Consider the following 18,185-nt stretch of genomic DNA (forward strand, 5'->3'; position numbering starts at 1 on the left):
TGTTCTAGGCTCTAACTTAAGAAAAGTTAAGTAGAAGAGTAAGACGCTGTTGATGTCTGTGTTATCATGAGTGTGCTTCGGCAAGATGTACATATGACTGTAAATATTTCGCTGTAATATACCTTCAAGTTTTCATTACCTCCAACCTGCCTCCAGCTTCATCGACGCCGATCATCTCCTTGACGGGGCTTTCAATCCACATCAAGGAGATCAACGAACGAAAAGGAAAACTTAACTAATAGCTTTACGAAACTACAGGCCTTTTTTTTCATTTTATTCAGAAGCATCACGCATCCGTAATGCCAAGCTCCCAACTACTTGATGAGAACACTACCAGCGTATGATTGTGTCAGGTAGCCTGCGTATGTATGACGTGACACATTTACGCAGAGAGATTCCTTTTTTTTTCAAGCGCACTTCTTAGAATGAAAAAATATATTAGCATGTCACTTGTAAAAAAAAAAAACGAAACCACGAATACGCTTACTATAGACACACCGTGTTTCAATTAGAAAATCGAAGCCATCATAACCGCGAAGTCCCGGCAACGCGTCTCTCGGTGCTGAGGAATGAGCCGGGACAGATTTGCAAGCTGACGTTCCCTACTGGTTCTCCTCTCGCCTCATTTTTTTGTCTATTTTCATTCTCGTGCTATTCTGCCTCGTGTCCCCGGAACAGTCCTATCATCCGAGTGATCGGGTTCGAGAAACGACGCGCTGCGGGTCGCATCAAAGCGACTCTAGGATCCTCCTTTTCCCACGGGCGACGACGTTCTCACTATACGTTGTCAACGCATCGCTCCAGGCTACGAGTGCGACTACAGAGACAATGGCGGCAGTAGTATCAGCACCGGGGATCGCTGCTATACTACCAGGGACGTCGCTAAGCAAGGCGTTGTTTCTTCCAAGGGCCGACGCTGAGCGCCGTGATGGACGGAGAAGTGCGACGGATGGCCGGTGCTACAGCGATGGCTATCTCCTTCTCGCCTCCTCTTACTGGCTGCACCTATAGAGCGGCGAATGCTTCGCCGTTCGCTACTCCAGATCCGATATCCCCGGGATATCCTCGGACGTCCTCCGCTTACTTTGTTCTCCGCACTTTCGCCGCCTTGGAGCGCCGAACAAACAAACAAAAAGCGGGCGCGTGCCGAAAAGCCCACTAATCGAGAAGAGAAGGCGTTAAAAAGAAATAAAAACGCTAAGAATGAAACGGGTTGGAGTAGAAGAGCTAAGAAAGCTGCCCCACGAGGAGAGGAAAGGTGGCTGAGAGAAAGAGATGCGTCGGAGATTTTGGGTCACTGATACATTAACGCCGCACTTGTGCGCGCGCTTGGAGCGATCTGAAGGGGGGTAAGGGTGGGTTGGCTTGCTTCGCTTCGGGTGTGAAGAGAACGGAATGAGAGGCGCTGAAGAACGACGGGGAATCGCCGACGGCGTTTGACTCCCGCCACGCTTGCTATTGTGCCTCGTTTCCTCACGCATTTCGGTGGTCTTATTTTGTCAATTTCTTTTTTGCCTCGTTGTTCTCCTGTTGCCACAGCGGCAAGCATGGGCGCATCCCGATCATCCTGCTTCCCCCCCCCCCCCCTTTTTTTTTTCCTTTTACTTCAACGATCGCTCGCATTCTGCCCTACGGCTTCTCGGTGGTCGATCCGCCGTCATTGCGTCGGGATCACCGAGCAAGCTTTGTTTCATCGCACTATCAATTATGGCGGCGTCCGCGCGCAGAGAGCGAACCTAGAGAGGTCAACGGGGCAAAGAAAAACAAAACAAGGAAAAATAAAAACACGAAGCCCCGTTAAAGGATTTAGACAGATTTTACGGAAGGATGCCTCTCGGCGTATACATCACTATATACTTTTTTTCTTTTGTTTTACGTCACTTTCATGCCTCTTCTTTAGGATTACACTGCTTTTCCGAACTAATGTGTTTCTTTTTCTTTTTGAAAGCTTATAAGACAATTTCGGGCGTTTGGCGTGAAGTTATCGTACATATATCTTTCGAATAGAGACAAGAGCTCATTTATTTTTTTAAAGTTCTCATTTACCAGCATTTGCCGTAATTTACTTTCATTCGATAAAACTGCGGTTCTTTCGTACTGGAGGTACACTTATGCAGATTCGTGCGCAGTCTCGCGTTGAGGAACGAATGGTTTTTTGACGTTTCCTGTAACAAAAAAACAAAACAAAGTAGTTTGGAAAACGGGCGCTCGCATGATCGACTTCCACGCGTTTCATATATCCCTGCTTTTCCTCCGTCTACTTCCTACTTTTCGGTATGATTGGCCTCCGGTTCTCGAGTTTGCCGAGATCTCGCGCGATTGCCGGACAAAGATGACGTGGGACTCGAAGAGTTTTTATATACTTGAGAGGACGCAATGTCTTTGTCACGTCGCCCGCCTCGCGTTGTGGTCAAGTTCTGTAGTGGTCTAGATTTTGCGTCACATTTGCTCAGATCCACTTGTTGGTTGAGCGGCAGAAAAGTATACTTTATGGAAGCGCGCTGTACGGATGTAAAGTAAGGAAATTGATGCTGCGTTTTTTTTATATAAGACGCACATACTTGTCATAGTAAGAAAAAGAATAAATTTATATGAGAGAGAGAAAAAAAGGAAGTATTAGCAGACAAAAAAGTAACCACAAGAATCATCCTAGATCCAATAGCATTATGTAGATGTTCAGCGTAATGTACATGTTCAAGGTTGGGGCTAGGGTGCAAAATACAGTATAATGTGGGCATATATAAAAATGTAATAATTTTCAAGTGTTTAAGGCCTAGCGAAATGCAGTAGTGTCACTTATATTACCTTAGCCTTCATAGACGTGGATACGTTAGCAAATGATAATAAAGACGTAAGAAAACGCGAGCAAGGTTTCAGGCTTCGAATGTAGTGTAACTTTTTCAACAGTGAAGTTCTTCGCTACTTCGAGCATTTTTGTTCTAATTGAATGATTTTCAAGTCGCGCATTGGGCAATGGCAGGTTTCGAATAGTGACCGTGTTTGTAGTCTGGGGTTCCACTCCGGTTTGTATTAACCCAATAATAATATATTGAGGTGTGCTAGATCTATAAGGTTACGTTTTTTGTATGCTTTCTTCTTGTGACGCGAGCGTATATTTTTTGCATTTTCAGTGAAACTCTCCGTTTTTTTTTTGTCGTAAAGCTTCAAAAGCGAGAGTTTTCAGGTGTGTAATTTCAGTGTTCAAACACATGTAAGCGTTTTCCCCAACTTTTTATTGTATGGAACGATATGCACTGAACAACAAATTTTTAAAAAAAAGAAGCCCAATACATGAAATGGTAGGACGTGCCACTTTCGGTACTCTTTAAAAATAAAATAATTCAGTTGCAAACCTATACTTGCGTTTTACCTTGCTGTAGATAGAGGTGTATCAAGAGTGGGCAATTCAAAGTGTATCATATATTTAATTTGAACATGCATAAGCACTAGAACAGACTGTACTATCACGCGGCCCTGCAAAGTGAACAATCCTTACGCCCGTATTCTAGAACGTCCCTTCTCTCAACGCTTCACCTTCACTTGAGAAAGCCGATGGGAGCGCCATCTGTAGGCACGGCAAGTCACTGCATATCAGCAATAATACGCTGCGATTCTTCAGTAGCGCAGCCTCATTCTCAGCCGAGCAGCGGCACAGTGCTCAACTCTGTCAAGTGAAGGATTAAAGTCGAGTCGAGTAGCGTTTGTGAATACGGGGGTTAGTGTCCGTACAGAAAGCCTTACAGTTTCCCCAAATTGCTCAAGTACTCGGTGCTAACGTTCAGGTGAGAGTGCTCACTGAGTGAGCTCACTGAGTTGATTCTCGCAGTAAAGTGTTGGCGCGTGCGTAGTGAGGAACTGCGCTCCCGTCCCGTTGGCAAGTGGCGAGATAAAGCCCATGTGCCCGCAGCCACGAGGCCCGCATCCGCTGCACGTCTCCTTCGTAGTCCAGAACTCGCACGAAGTCGAGCGGTAGCCGCACCCGTCGCGTACCGAGTGGACGAACAGCTCAGCACTCAGGGCGTGATTGCAGTCTCGTTGTAGATCTGCGAGCATGAAGGGGACAAAAACCAGAGGTTATAGACAACCTTACTTTTCCAAGGCTTAAGAAAAGCCTTATATGCCGCATTAAGCGCGAAAAGTGAGAGTGGACGGTGCGATAAATCATCGTGTTGTGATGACGTCACAAGTCGCCAATATCAATGGCGTCATTATGACGTAATCGCACAATATCGTCGCTTGGTAAACGGTGGGCAGATTTACCGGATGCATTGAAAACCCACGTAACACTCAGCAAGCTTCCAGTGCCTCCGATTCCGAAAGCAATTGATTGATATGTGGGGTTTAACGTCCCAAAACCACCATTTGATTATGAGAGACGCCGTAGTGGAGGGCTCCGGAAATTTCGACCACCTGGGGTTCTTTAACGTGCACCGAAATCTGAGCACATGGGCCTACAACATTTCCGCCTCCATCGGAAATGCAGCCGCCGCAGCCGGGATTGATCCCACGACCTGTGGGTCAGAAGCCGAGTACCTTAGCCACTAGACCACCACGGCGGGGCCCGATTCCGAAAGCAATGCAAAACTAAATTGGGCACAGAAAACGTTTGGTGTATGTGTGTGTGTGTGTGGGGGGGGGGGATCAATACAATCGACTGAGAAGAAAAAAAGTGTAATGGTTTTCGCCTTCAAATCGTCTTCGACAAATGCGCAAGATACCTTATGAGTTGTTCACGTTGGAGGTCTCACAATTTAACAGCAGTGCCGGGAAGCTCTGCATTCAATGTAGCAATAGCTCTCGAATAAAAAAAAACTTAAAGCTACACGCCTTAACGATCGGTCTATGCGGTATCGGAATTGTGTAAGCGCTCCCAGAGCAGCCCCTCCCCCACCTCTAAGGATGCCACGTTTTGTTCTGTAATTTGATAACAAGCACATATGCTAAAATTGTTTGTCCGGCATATAGACGGAAACATTCGATACACTTAGCTTTTTAAACACAGATGCTGATAAAGGAGCAAGCGCACAAACTCTGGCACTCACTGATCAATAAGCGTTGTACCTCGAAAAGAATTGTTATCAATCACTTGGCAATGGCTTGTTGCAGGCACATATACCCTCCTTGCCACTTTGCGCAGTTGGCTTCCTCCTTTGCGGCAGATTCGTACGTGCATTGATCTGCGCATTCATGTGAACATATGGAGGCGTGATGAAATGTTTTCTAATTGAAACTTTCCGATGAACGTCTAGCGCTTTTCGATGAACGTCTAAGGCCTCAGGAAGTGCTTGGTGTACTGGATATGGTGCTGCAGTGCTGACTCAAAGGTCATGGGATCAAATCCCGGCTGCATGTTAATGGAGGCAAAATAATGGAGGCCCATGTACTACTTGAAGGGGTCTTGAAACGGTTCTGACGATTTTTCACAAATACATTGGGCCAGTAGACCAAGTTACAAGGGTAATTTATAGACCGATTTGAGATCTCTGTGTAAACTGTGTAATCTATTACAACGCTTTAAAGCTGTGAACCGCTCCAGATCGCTGCATATCGCTGCGACTCGACCAAACGCGCTTTCAACCGCACATACACCAAGCGACACGCTCTGCCCCACTGACGTCATTGTTTCCAGCTGATCTGATTGGCTATGGAACGCGCAGCACAGACTGCCGGTATCGAATTGGCACCAGGATTTACGCGTATGCGGTTTCACGACATATCATGATGCAGGTGCCGTGAAGGCGGAGTACTAAAAAGTTACCTCCTCCTCCGCTGCGCCTTTCACCCCTAAGCCCTCGAAGGAAGAGTTGAGTGCAGGTGAGGGTGAAAGGCGGAGCGGAGGAGGAGGAAAATTTTTTAGTACTCATAGCATCGTTAATAATGGGCATTTAGATTGAACTCTGGTGCCAATGATTTGCTCCTGTAAGGGTCTAATAAAAAAACAGAATGTGAAAAAACCATTTCAGGGACCCTTTAAATTGGGATGCACGTCAAAGAGCCCCTAGAGGCCGGTATTTTCAGAACCCTACCCTGTAGTGTTCCTCACAATCATATCACAGTTTATGGGACGCGAAGCCCAAGTTGCTGAAAATTATTTGAAAATAACGCATGAACACCAGCAGTAGTCCAATGTTTTTTCTTTAATTGAGAGTACGTCCCCACTTACTGCCCTTTTCTAACGCAAATACCGTGGTGCCATTCAACAACCTCTCATTAGATGTTTTTTTTAGCCGAAGTTTATGAACGCCGCAACACAAATAACGGTAACATAGAGGACAGAAGAAAAATGTTTGTTCCCTTTCAGATACTCTGCTTTTTGTCTCTTGCGCGTGCTGCTCACCCCTTCTGGCCACGGCGCAGCTCTTCGGTGAGAACACTCCGGGGGCGTAATAGTCGACGTGTCCAGTCGCCGCAATCTGCCCTCGCAGCCCATCAACGAAGTCCGCGCTGGTGTGGACGAGATCCACGTACTCAGCGACTGCCGCGTTTAGCGTCTCTCCAAATTCTTCAAAAAGTGGCGCCGACACGTCCAAGCCTACGCGATCGGGAGATAGAAGCGGAGAAGGGAGAGAGTTTAGTGAAAGACATGTTCGGTCGACTTCACTGGGAAAGCGACAATAATAAAGATATAACAGAGAACAACAAGCGGAGGAAAATAACAAAATTGCAGTCACAGGAACACAAAGTACACAAAAACAGTTCATCAGCTTCTAAAGTCCACAAAAAAGCAATAGGTATTCCGTGACCTTGCGCCTTCAAAGGTGATCGCCGGCTAAGTTGCCAGGGTATTTTCATCCGAAAGTTTTCATCTGGGGGACAGAGTTGACTATTGGTGATGCACTTGCAAATGTCAGGCAAGCAAATGCTATTCAGATGATATGAGTGTCTCGCTATGGCTAGTATAGGTAAGCACTGTTAAAAATGAAGCACTAAGCGATGATTACTACCATTATTAAAGGCATAATTGTCGCTACAACAAGATGAATATTGACTGGGGAAAAACAAATGCTCGAGAACTTACTAAAAATATAATGCGTGAGAAAAGAAAGGCAGTGACTGCGCAAGCAACGAAACTATTGTTGTTTAATTACTCAAAATTGCATCGACTAGAAAGATGAGTCATCGTCGAGTCATCTTAGGTCAATGCAGAAGGGATGCATGTGAATTTTTGTGAAGGCATTATGTCGAACAACTCTCTGGTAAAAATATTTTCTATCAACAGTTCCTGCAGTGACGTTCTGCTTAGTTCCTGGGTATATTGAACAAAAAGCAGTATTGACATTGTGGTTGCTGTTTATTAGAACCTTGCAGGTCAATAATATGAGCACCGAGTCAAGATGATCAACACATGTGATGAGACTAAAATATGTTCGGAACATCTTTGACTGTATACTGAAAATTTTCATCACAGGTTCTCGCCCCAACCAGCCAGTTACAGAGTTGTGCTAAACGAGAAAAAGTTGACCTTGCAGGAAAACTGTAATTAGTGCTATCCAATACTTTTCCTTGATTCTTATAATATTGGTCATTTGATGCCCAAATCAGAGGGGTTAGTAAACTACGCTTCCATTTTTTTTCGCGTTACTTAAAGCCTTCCTATATTCGACTTTGGCGTCTCTTTTTGTATACAAACACACGCCGTATTGTTTTTCGTGCGATATTGCCTTGCCTATATATAAACTCGTCGCTGGGCATTTTCTTCGATAAACATCCTGGAAACAGCTCAAAACAAGTGTTTAGGATTATGGGTGAAATTCACAAAGCTTCGCTTTCGTCGTGCTGGTTACAATAAGTCAGTCGGCACTCATAATGATACCGCGAACGTATATATTGACGGAAATTTTTATCTACACAAAGTTCTGTCGTCATTAATTGCTTATATAAGCCCATGTTTTAGCAAGGAAAGTGTACATTTAAGGACTCATTCTTCTTTGTTAGCCACAATTATAATGGCAATATTAATGTTGATTCTCATTAATTTTGCAGAATGCAGACAGGCACTTCACAGTGTTAAACCGTCATTGCTTCTGAGCTTAACAAGTGTGAAAAGGAGGGATGTGGCTAGCGACTAAAAGCTCCCTCATGATTTCTGATGGAATGGTCGCACGGCCTATTGCGACTAGTGAGCAAGAATTCCCTGACGGAGACCGATGTTCACCCTGGCTCACGCAGTACACCCTTGCCACACCGAAATGCCTCGAGGTTGATGTCGTTGACGGCTGCTTGCACCACCATCGTCGTAGAGTTACAGTATGTGCCGCGTTTAGGTAGCAAAGTTGTGCGCCTTGCCACCAAAAGCCGCTAGCAACCATGCATTGTAAAGAAGCTAACGCTCAGACCAATTCCTGTATTTCTCGACGCCACCACTGAGGTGACCTGGATTAAAACTGGTTATCGACAGTGAAGTAAATCACCAGTCTTCGACACGCCAAACGTGTCGACCGGTGACACTATAGTATACATGTCATCTGCAAAGACGCTGTGCAGCTTTGCCACAGAGTAGTGGTTGTTAGAAATTAGCAAAAACATGGCGCTGTGACTGTGTACTTTTCTGTGTGTTCCGTCTTTTTTGCGCTGTTAAAATATTTTTTAGGTATGGACCAACTAAGCCAAGCATTCGTTTTAAATGGTTGCACAAGCAGTAAATCTTACAATGTAAGCCGACGTTCTGGTCCTGCGATTGGTTCGCAAGATTTGTGACTGTGTTCGCGCCGAGGGGCGGCTAAAGCAAAGCTGCCGCTTCTAGACGACTCGCTGGTGTGAACAGGCTTTGATACGTGCTCTTTGCGCACAATGGCCCGCTAGAACTCGCCTGTGACGCGGCCGACCCTCTCGCACAGCTTGTGGACGACCGAGATGGCGGCGTATCGGGCCACGTGGGCACCCAGACCGAGTCCTACTAGATGCACGTTACGGAGTCGCAGCCCGCGCTCGTCCCTCAGCCGTCGCAGCAGGCACGCCAGCTTGCGTCCCACGGGTCGGGTATTGGCCACGGCTGTCCAGTAGTTGCGAGACGCAGCTTGGCGCCAGCCCACGACCAGAACGTTGTTATCTTCGGCCTGTGTATACGTGCAACCGCTAATCTTCACAATCAAGAACACCAGAAGAACGTATTGAAGAAGAGAGAATAATTGGATTTGTGAAGCGTGAGAAATTCACGGAAAACTCAGGAAATATTCACACCCACAGCAGAGTGCTCTTTTGTGCGTGTGTTCATCTTTTCTTAGTGTCTCGAGGAGTGGTCGCGCTACCCGAATTCAAGCACGCTTTACCAACATGCCCCGTGTTTGAACTTAGAGAGAGAGAAGGAAAAAAAACAAGCGTTTATAACATAAGCAAACTGTGTTTTTTTGCGCAGTTACAGTTACAGCAATCACGCATAGCATTGTACAATGTACAGCTTAGAAACGAGAGATAAGTGTGGTGTAGTGTTGCAACTGTAGTAGCGCTATATAGTAAGTGTTGATGAGTGAAGAAGAAGAAAAAGAACACGAAAATTGAGGAGGAGGAGGAGGAGGAGGACAAAGTTTTTTATTTGCTGAAGGGGGTAAACAGTATTGGTGGGAGTGGAGACAAGGTTGTCAATGTTTTAGTTCATGTGAGATGTGAGTCTATACAAATGAGTTAGAAACGCAAAAGATAGAGTTGAAAACGAATTAGCGGTTGAGTGGAATATCGGCTTATCATTCTACATTCATGGTAATAGGCCACTCAAAGAGGTCACACTACTCGCAACAGCCCTCACCTCATTCAAAAGCGCCTCCTTGAGCTGCTTCACCCAACGATCCGAGGCGCACTGTTCGAAGTCGTGGCAGATTACTTGCAACTTGCTTTCCGGATGAAGCGAAACGGATTGAAGAGACATTGCGTCGTGCTGCAGCGTAACAGGACCTACGGAGTTATTGCGGGAGTAAAACATGAATTTGACTAGGACTCCAAGTTTAGACTGGGGAAATAGGCGCGACATAACACCAGCTTTCCTAAAGTAGTCAGAATCGATGCTCCAGCGGGGAAGTTGGCTCTGTATGATGTGACTTCTAAGTTTAGTAACAGTAATGAGCAGTTGCTGGGGAGTCTTCGTTTCGTTAGGCAGCCGGGGTAGCACCTTGTTTTCGAAATATTTCAATTGTGAGACGATGTCGACGGTGTCAGTTGGACCCGTAAGAGGTGGATGATTCTTGGGCAAAATCATCGTGCAGTTGCTGCTCGTTTGGCTTTCTCCTATTTCGATCAGTGGGTCAGAGTAATTAATACTCTCAGAAAAGGCCGTTTTATTGGGTAGCTCGACAACCGCACTTTTAGCAGTAGCGGCTTGTTTGAAACCGACCTTTTTTTCTCTCTTGCCGTTTATCGAAACCCATATCGCTGACGTGTCATTTGATTTGTCGCCTTCTTTTTTTCCCCCTGCACCATCAGCTTCGACTGGGGACACTGTGTCATTATTTTCACTAGTGAGATTCGTCACAAAAATAATTCCGACATTGCTCTCTAGCCTAAACTTTTTAGTTCCTCCTCTTCGACGCTTTGAGGGACGCGCTGTGGTGAGTCCTGTCCCGTTTTCGCTTGTGAACTTTTCTTCCCCGAGTTTTCGTGCACAATTCTTCATCCTAGGCTTCTTAGTACCAACGCCTCGAGTTCTATTCAGACTCATTGTTGTTAGTACTGTCCTGTTGGCGTTTGTGAAATTCTTTCTCCTTAAGTTTTGGGTGCTGTTAGTCATGGTAAGTTTTGCAGTGGATACATCCCGACTTATTTTCGGTGGCACTGCAGTGACGACTTTCGAGCTTGCACGTGTTTCGTTTGTCTGTTTGACGTCTAGAGTATCGTTTGCGGACTTTGCTATTGTCACATCTCTGCGCCTGTATCTTCGTTTTCTAAACTGAAATTGCACAAAAGAGCTAGACCTCACTTCTTTGGAGTTGTTCCTGTTTTTCGGTCGCCATTTCGAACCCACGGACTGCCCACCCTGTAATGGATCGGACGAATTGGTTGTGTTAGTCCTCTCGACGTAAAGAGATTCGTTTCCGAACCAAACGCGAGATGCAATCGAGTATTTACGGCGCTTCATTTTGACATCCGTCAGAGTGGCGTTAGCGGTTTCCTTGTCCGTGATATCGCCTCCTATATCATGTGGAAACTCCGCGGTCGCGTTCGCTGTAGTGTTCGCAAGTTCGTTCGTGTCGAAGTAATCGTCTACGATGGGCACCAGCATTCGTCCCTGGGAGGAAGAGGTGTTCCTTTTGGTTGCTAGCTCGTAGCCCAAGTCTTCGACTTCCACCATTTGATCATCTTCGGCTGCGGCAATTGGTTTCTGGGGTGCCACGGGCGAATTGATTTGTGGTTCCTGCTCGATCGCACTCACATTCTTTTCCTCGTTGCCTCCGTCACTCGAATCGTCTTCTACGGGACTCAAGTTCGGATCCGGTTCGTCGCCGTCGTCCAGTAGCATCTTTGTTTCAGCCAGCTCTTGCTGTTCCTCGAGTTTACGGAGCCTGCGATCAAAGGCATTCTCTTCGACGAGCCGGCTAACATCTACCGCTTCCGTGGTGTCTTCGTCCACGACCTTATCGTAAGGCAGCGCTGGTTCTTCAGCCAACGCTTCCGTCATGTGAACAGATGTCGGATCGTCATTGACACCCGTTGCTTTGGGACCCGCTCCTCTGGGTATGCCAGATCGAGGCAGCGATGACAGGACTTCCGGCTTTGGAGGTGGACCCTGCCTGGGCCTCCTCGCACCGGGCTCGGACACGATCTTTACGCCATGGTTGAGTTCTGTCGAGAACGGGGGAGACGCCTCCACGGGCGCCATTGGCGTGGTCGTGCGGTCGACGTTTCCAGAGTGAGTGTCGCGTCTCCGTGTGCCCCTACGCGCGCCCCTTGGTGCACCGCTGTCATCCGGTTGCCACACGGGCCTCTTAGACCGCGGAATTCGCTCAGGACGTGGCTCGTAACTAGGACGCTCTCCAGAATGGCGACGATCGAAATCAGGATGTGACTCCAGGACGCCCCTACGACGAACATCCCGTCTTCTCTCTCTCTGAGGTCTGGCAGGTCGCTTCAAACCCGCAATACGGTGCGTCCTAACAGGAAAAGTTTTATCCACATCTGATGTAGTTGAGTACGTCGAGTCTTTAGCGCCTACCTTCGATGCATGGTTCTTTTGTGTACCAGAATTTTTTCTTTCTTTGGCGTGTTTATTAATTTCTCTCATTCTGGTATCGTAGTGTCCTCGTACTTTGTAGACAGTACTGTACTCATCGTTCATGCCGTCAGGTTCCATGTACGGAGCGGCGAGTGTTGTAGGTGGATGCTTCATTAAATCGAGCACGTCTGCCATTGTCGGCTGGTACAGAGGCAAGTCTTCGAGTTGAGACGATTTTTCCTCGCTGTTGAACGGCGGGTCATCAGTTCCCAAGGCCTGCTTCTCTTCGAATCGTAGAATATCACTCGAAGCCACCGAATACACTGCAGTGAAAGACAAAATTTGATGAATAATAAATGAGTATTCAGAAAGCGAGAAATAATTTATCATGCTTAAAAATGTATACACGGTTGCTGGTCGACACTGATCTAGTGGTAACTGCACTAGGAATTATTTTCGCAGACTACGTCAACGTTTGAAATATCACAGGACGACAAAACTTGGCTCATGATTCGGCACTCTTTTATAGCAGTGACGAATGACAGCAGCACTCGCGCACGGGACACATTTTGTACCACCAGACTATATGATTCTCATGAAACTGCCTCAGCACTGTTGCGGATATATCAAAACTAAATACAAAAAATATAGTTGCACAAACATGTTGAAGCAGTTAGTAATACGAAAATACTAAAAAGTACATTACTTATGCTTACTTTTTTACCACGAGTACAACGGAACACACAGACAGACAAACGACAACACCATAAGTGCACAGGATGGTGTTCTTTGTTATGTGCACAGCGCTCAGTGTGTTCATGATTGTTCCCCTGATCTCTGAATTTTTGTCATTTTTTTTAAATAGACAACAGACGTCTTCGCAAGCACCATTTTACCTGAACAAAAAGTTTCTCGGCTAATGTGGTACCCTTAACCCCGTATTCAGAAACGCTGCTTGACTTGATCTTGACTTGCCTCAGACTTCAATGCAGCACAAGTGCGTTTCGAACGCTCTGTCTTTAGGCCGTGCCAAGGCAGCACAAACGCACAGACGAGTTTCAAACGCGCTGCATTGAAGGTGGTTTCAAGTCAAGTTGAAGTTCAAGTAGCGTTTCTGAATACGGAGGTTAGTGCTTCAACGACTGAAATTACGAACAGCGCACCTAGAAGTAGTTGCAGCGAAGTTAAGTAGTTAAGCGAAACAACAAGAAAAGAAAAGAGCGCTGACTTTCAACAATGATTCAATAGCGGAGTGGTGTAGATATATGCGCGAAAAAAAGAAGAGGATGGCATGCGTAGAAGGGCGCATTTAACAACCACTGCGATATAATGTCAGCAAGACTCTTGTCTCTTGTTGATTGAGCTGAAAGAAAAACACACCATAAAAATGATCGAGATACGCAATCTGTTTTTGCAACAGGGCAACTGATGGGGAACTTACACATGTACCGTCAAGCTTACTTATGTGATAGATTTCAATTATGTCATGCGTGGCGTGCGAGTGGTGCTTGGATTTTACCTCGCAACGCTCAAAGAGGGGCACGCAGCTGCAGTCTTGGCAGTGGACTCCGAGGGAACCTTGAACCGCATTGTGCATATTATTGTGTTCTCTTAAATGGTCATTGAAGCACATTCCGGCTTGCCCTATATTTCTCTTACCGCAGAATAGCGAAATAAGATACACAACACCAATAGCACAAAGTCCAAAGCGCGTTCTGTGTTTGACAGAGCATGTGACTCTATTTTCAGCTAGATGATTCACCCACTTACAAAGCTTTGGGCCGGGCATGTAGCGCGTAGACAACATAACCGCTGGTCATTAAGGGAAGCGGGTTAGGGGAAGACAGAAGGTTACGTGGGCAGATGAGATTAAGAAGTTTGCGGGTATAAATTGGCAGCAGCAAGTACAGGACCGGGTTAACTGGCGGAACATGGGAGAGGCCTTTGTCCTGCATTGGACGTAGTCAGACTGATGATGATGATGATGATGATGATGATGATGATGAAAGCTTTGATAGCTCTTCCGGGGTGGAGAATACAACAGTGATATCAACGCGCTTCTCGATTTGTGAATTCAGCCTGTGAGAAGCGTTGTGCATATAAGAGACTGTAACACAGCTCGTAGGAACTGACGCATTTTGAGGCTGAGATTGCGCTCTTTGATTTTTGATTTGTTTCAAAAGCTTTTCTGCAACAGCAGAAATCAGGGCGTTCAAGTAACCAGCTCTTAAGAGGTGCTCGACCTGTGCTTTGAAACTGCGTTGCACCGAGTGCGGGCATAACCTTTTAAGAGCATTGCCAGCTCAATTAACAAGACACAAGAGTCTTGCTAACATTGTATCGCAGTGGTTGTTAACTGCACCCTTCTACGCATGTTCATTTTCTTCTCTTTTCGCCTATATATGTACACCACTCAGCTATTATATCATTGTTGAAAGTCAGCGCTCTTTTCTATCCTTGTTTTTTCACATCCGCAATTACACTGCAACTACTTCTAGGTTGCGCTGTTGGTATATTCTGTTATGTCCAACCAAGTTGCCCAAGTTTTCACGCTTCATTGCTTCAACAAATTGTGCGCCATGAATTTTACTGCCAAGGTGCAATAGCATCTCTTTTAAATTTTATTAATATTTATATGACATTTCTTCAAACACCGCACACACAAATATATATATATATATATATATATATATATATATATATATATATATATATATATATATATATATATATATATATATATATATATATATATATATATATATATATATATATATATATATATATATATATAGAACAGATACTCACTCATGAGACTTGCGACCAAAACGAGAATCATTTCGGGCAGGAAGAGAACCTGCAAAATAAAGGAAATTTATGGTTTGAATCCAAACATTTAGGGAATAAATAGCCTTATCGAATAACCTTAAATCAAACTGCTTCATCTGCGATGAGCATAACGCTTTTTCCCCCTCATCTGTTTGTTGCGTCTGAAGCTGCTTTGGTAGAGTTGAGTATAGAATAGAAAGTATAGCATCAGCTGCCATTCTCCTTCCCTCTGCACGCTTGAAAACACCACCACAACCCCACAGAAAAAGCTCCTGTAAAGCGTGCGCCACCTTTATATGACTATGTGAGTAGCAAAGCCAAACCTAAACTTTGATTTAGAGGTGTTTTTGTGATTTCATTGCGATAGCAATTCTATGGACACTCTCGGCTGGATTTCTCCACCGGCTTAGGCGTCACCGTCACTCAACGTATATGTGTACGTATCCATGTATGTGAAAATGCAAGAAAGAAATAGAACCCAGAAAAAGACTTCGTAGCACAGACTCGAACTTGGATCCTCTGAATATTCAATGCGAGGCTTCAACCACTGCACCACCGAAGAGGACGTACTTCACCGTTCAAACAGCAAGCTATTTATATCTACCACTTAGCACTGCTGATGGGCATCTCGGGGGGGGGGGGGATTGTGTTTTAATCATTACCAGCAAGATGGTGCAATGAGCGCGCGTCGCCATATCGCGCGGTGGCGCCCGCTCTAATCTCCCACGCGTACTTTGCCCCGCTTAGAGAAGGGGAGCGACGCTCCCTCGCACGTCCTTATCTCGCGGTGGCGAGAAGGGGATGATCCTACGTCTTGGCTGGCCTCGGGTTTTACCTGGAACGATTTAGTTGTAGTTACCGGGCGCACAAAGGTCTCCGTTTGCGAAGAGCGCGTGCTTTTCAGCCACAGCGATGTAGCAACTGAGACGCTTACTCGGGTGAATCTGTACCTGTGAATAAGTTTCGTGTGTCATTTGTGTGTGAGAAACGTGGGGCACGTTTCGATCTGCTTTCCGTTCTGCGCGTGACCTTCTAATTTGTTGCTATCGCGATCATTGCTTCACCTTTGCGGCAAAGCTGTGACTTTTTTAAAAGCTCGAGCTAAAACGTCCACCGTCCGCAGGAAATACTCCGAACCGATCGCCTAGCCGTGCATGATCGGAGGATCAGCTGCCGCACAGCCACGCCGATTCCTGAAGCCAGGCCGCTCAACTACCACATCGAGTTTGCCCGGTGTGTTGCTAGCTGAGTACAGATAAAATTACGCTTGTCTAGAGCGGCCAGGTGGGTGCTGCAGCTGCCGATTTCTGCAGAAGTACGCAATTACCGAAGCTGTAATCATACCAAACATGGACATGCTACATACTCGGTCTTCGTGCTATATTTAAAGCATGAAAGGAAACTTGTGGCTAGCGTAAGCTAATAGCTGTGGTGAAGAAGAGTGTCGACAGCCATGCACTCCGATGCTCTAGACAAATGTGATTCTATTCGTACGAGCGAAGAAGGTCCGTGCTTCTACTGCATTGCCACAGCCTGGCTTTCACATTAGTTTATGGCGCTTTTAAACATTCTTGTGAGATCTGTGACAAGCGGTGGTTTGACTCTGCTTTGTCTACGCCAAGGAAAGAGCATCAGCCAAGAAGGCCTCGTTAAGCCCGTATGATTGACCAGCTTTAATTTTTTTTGTAAGCTTACATGGCTTGTGTTAATTTCTTCGTTCTTTTACAGCCTTGGAAATACCTTTTAGGGGTGAAGCTTGTTATGGCATGGCTTGTGCGTTCTCCGTAGTCGTTTTGCGTAACCGCTGGTGGCACATACCCGAGAGAGCGGGTATGTGCCACAGGGGATAGACGGGTATGTGCCACAGGGGAGGAGAGAGACGATCGAGCGACTACGATCACGATGAAAAGATGCGAGATGACGGTACTTGGAGTCTTCACTAGATGGACGGACGAATGGAGCACGGACGGACAGGCACATTCGTGTGTGTTGAAACACTTACAGGTTACCTCATTCATCCGCGTTTTGCTTTTGACACACCGCAATTTTTAGCCGAATCCGCTATGACCTTTCACTGGTTTAAGAACTGTTCTTCAAGATAATCGTTGTGACATGTGTTTCTGCACGAATATGCCGAATTCGAGGCGTTTATTTTTTCGTTTGGATTGTCAATACTTCTTTTATCGGCAGCACCAGTATTGTTTATTTTCAAGATTCGTTCAGCTTCACAAAATTTTAAACTCGAACGTTTTGTCTCAAAAGCGCTAAGTAGTACTGTGTCACAAGCGTATTTCAATAATGTACTTACTCTCTAAGGGTTTTCGCTTTTTGGTTTTTTACGACATTCTGCTTTTATCAGAACCTTTTGTTCAATCGTCAAATACGCACCATTGGGGCATAAAAACACAACTGTCGCGTTCACTAACCATTAGATATAGAAGGAAAAACACACAGACAATGCCAACAACTGCTCTTTTGAGACGATGCCTTTTCGCAGATAACGCCTATAGCCGCCCAGTTAATTAAATTCTTCCCCATTTTTTTTTGGAGCTACTTTGCCTGGGAACGAGACGGACCGCTTTCGTCACGCGCTTCGTTTTCAAAAAGCGAACGCCGCTTCTGGCGCTTCTTATAGGCGGGAACTTCTTGACTGACTCGCGCGCTCTTCATCATCTTCGCCCACGTTTGCATCGGAGTCTCACGCCCGCGGTCTCATTCTGCCGAGTTTTTGTTTCGCCCACCCAAGCGCGTTAATCATGCTATCTCTCTTAGCCGCTAGGCTTTCCTTTACTTTCCTCAGGCGTCCCGGCGAAATCATTAAAAATTTGTCATCCCACTGGTGGATGGCAGGCGGCATGGAAATTGTGCTCGGCCAATGTTTTCGAGGTTTCGGTGCAGTCTACCTCTAGGGGATAACGTAGTCTGTGGACGGCGACGTTCTTGCTGGGACGTCGCCACTCCGCAGTCGTAATAGAGAAGGCGTGCGTTGTCGGCGCTGCGGCTTGGCGGGTGTGAATAGTTTTTTTTTCTGGCTGATCCCAGGTCTTTTAATCTCTTTTTTTTCCTTTTGTCTCTCAATCTTGTTGAAACAGCCGCAGGGCGTTCGCACTGCCCGCAAAATGTGTGCGTCTGGAGGAAGCGGGAAACTTGAGAAATACGAGCGCAAAATGTGATACGCCGCATTTCCAAGAGAGAGGGAGAAGCAGGCGAGATCAAA

At 45.9% G+C, this 18,185-nt stretch overlaps 1 protein-coding gene across 1 annotated transcript in view; it reads right to left on the minus strand.

Annotated features, from left to right (window-relative positions):
- Positions 1-3,212: 3,212 nt before the first annotated feature.
- LOC142767284 (uncharacterized) overlaps positions 3,213-18,185 on the minus strand; it is a 28,045-nt gene continuing 13,072 nt past the window's right edge. Inside the window, exons 2-6 of the mRNA XM_075868694.1 lie at positions 14,948-14,996; positions 9,743-12,462; positions 8,810-9,056; positions 6,338-6,532; positions 3,213-4,043 (exon numbers count right to left, since the gene is read on the minus strand). Of these exons, the coding sequence (XP_075724809.1) occupies positions 3,793-4,043; positions 6,338-6,532; positions 8,810-9,056; positions 9,743-12,462; positions 14,948-14,978 (3,444 nt within the window). The 5' untranslated portion in view covers positions 14,979-14,996 and the 3' untranslated portion in view covers positions 3,213-3,792. The remainder of the gene's footprint in view (positions 4,044-6,337; positions 6,533-8,809; positions 9,057-9,742; positions 12,463-14,947; positions 14,997-18,185) is intronic.

Source organism: Rhipicephalus microplus, chromosome 1, assembly GCF_043290135.1.
Source record: "Rhipicephalus microplus isolate Deutch F79 chromosome 1, USDA_Rmic, whole genome shotgun sequence".
Classification (NCBI taxonomy): Eukaryota; Metazoa; Arthropoda; class Arachnida; order Ixodida; family Ixodidae; genus Rhipicephalus; species Rhipicephalus microplus.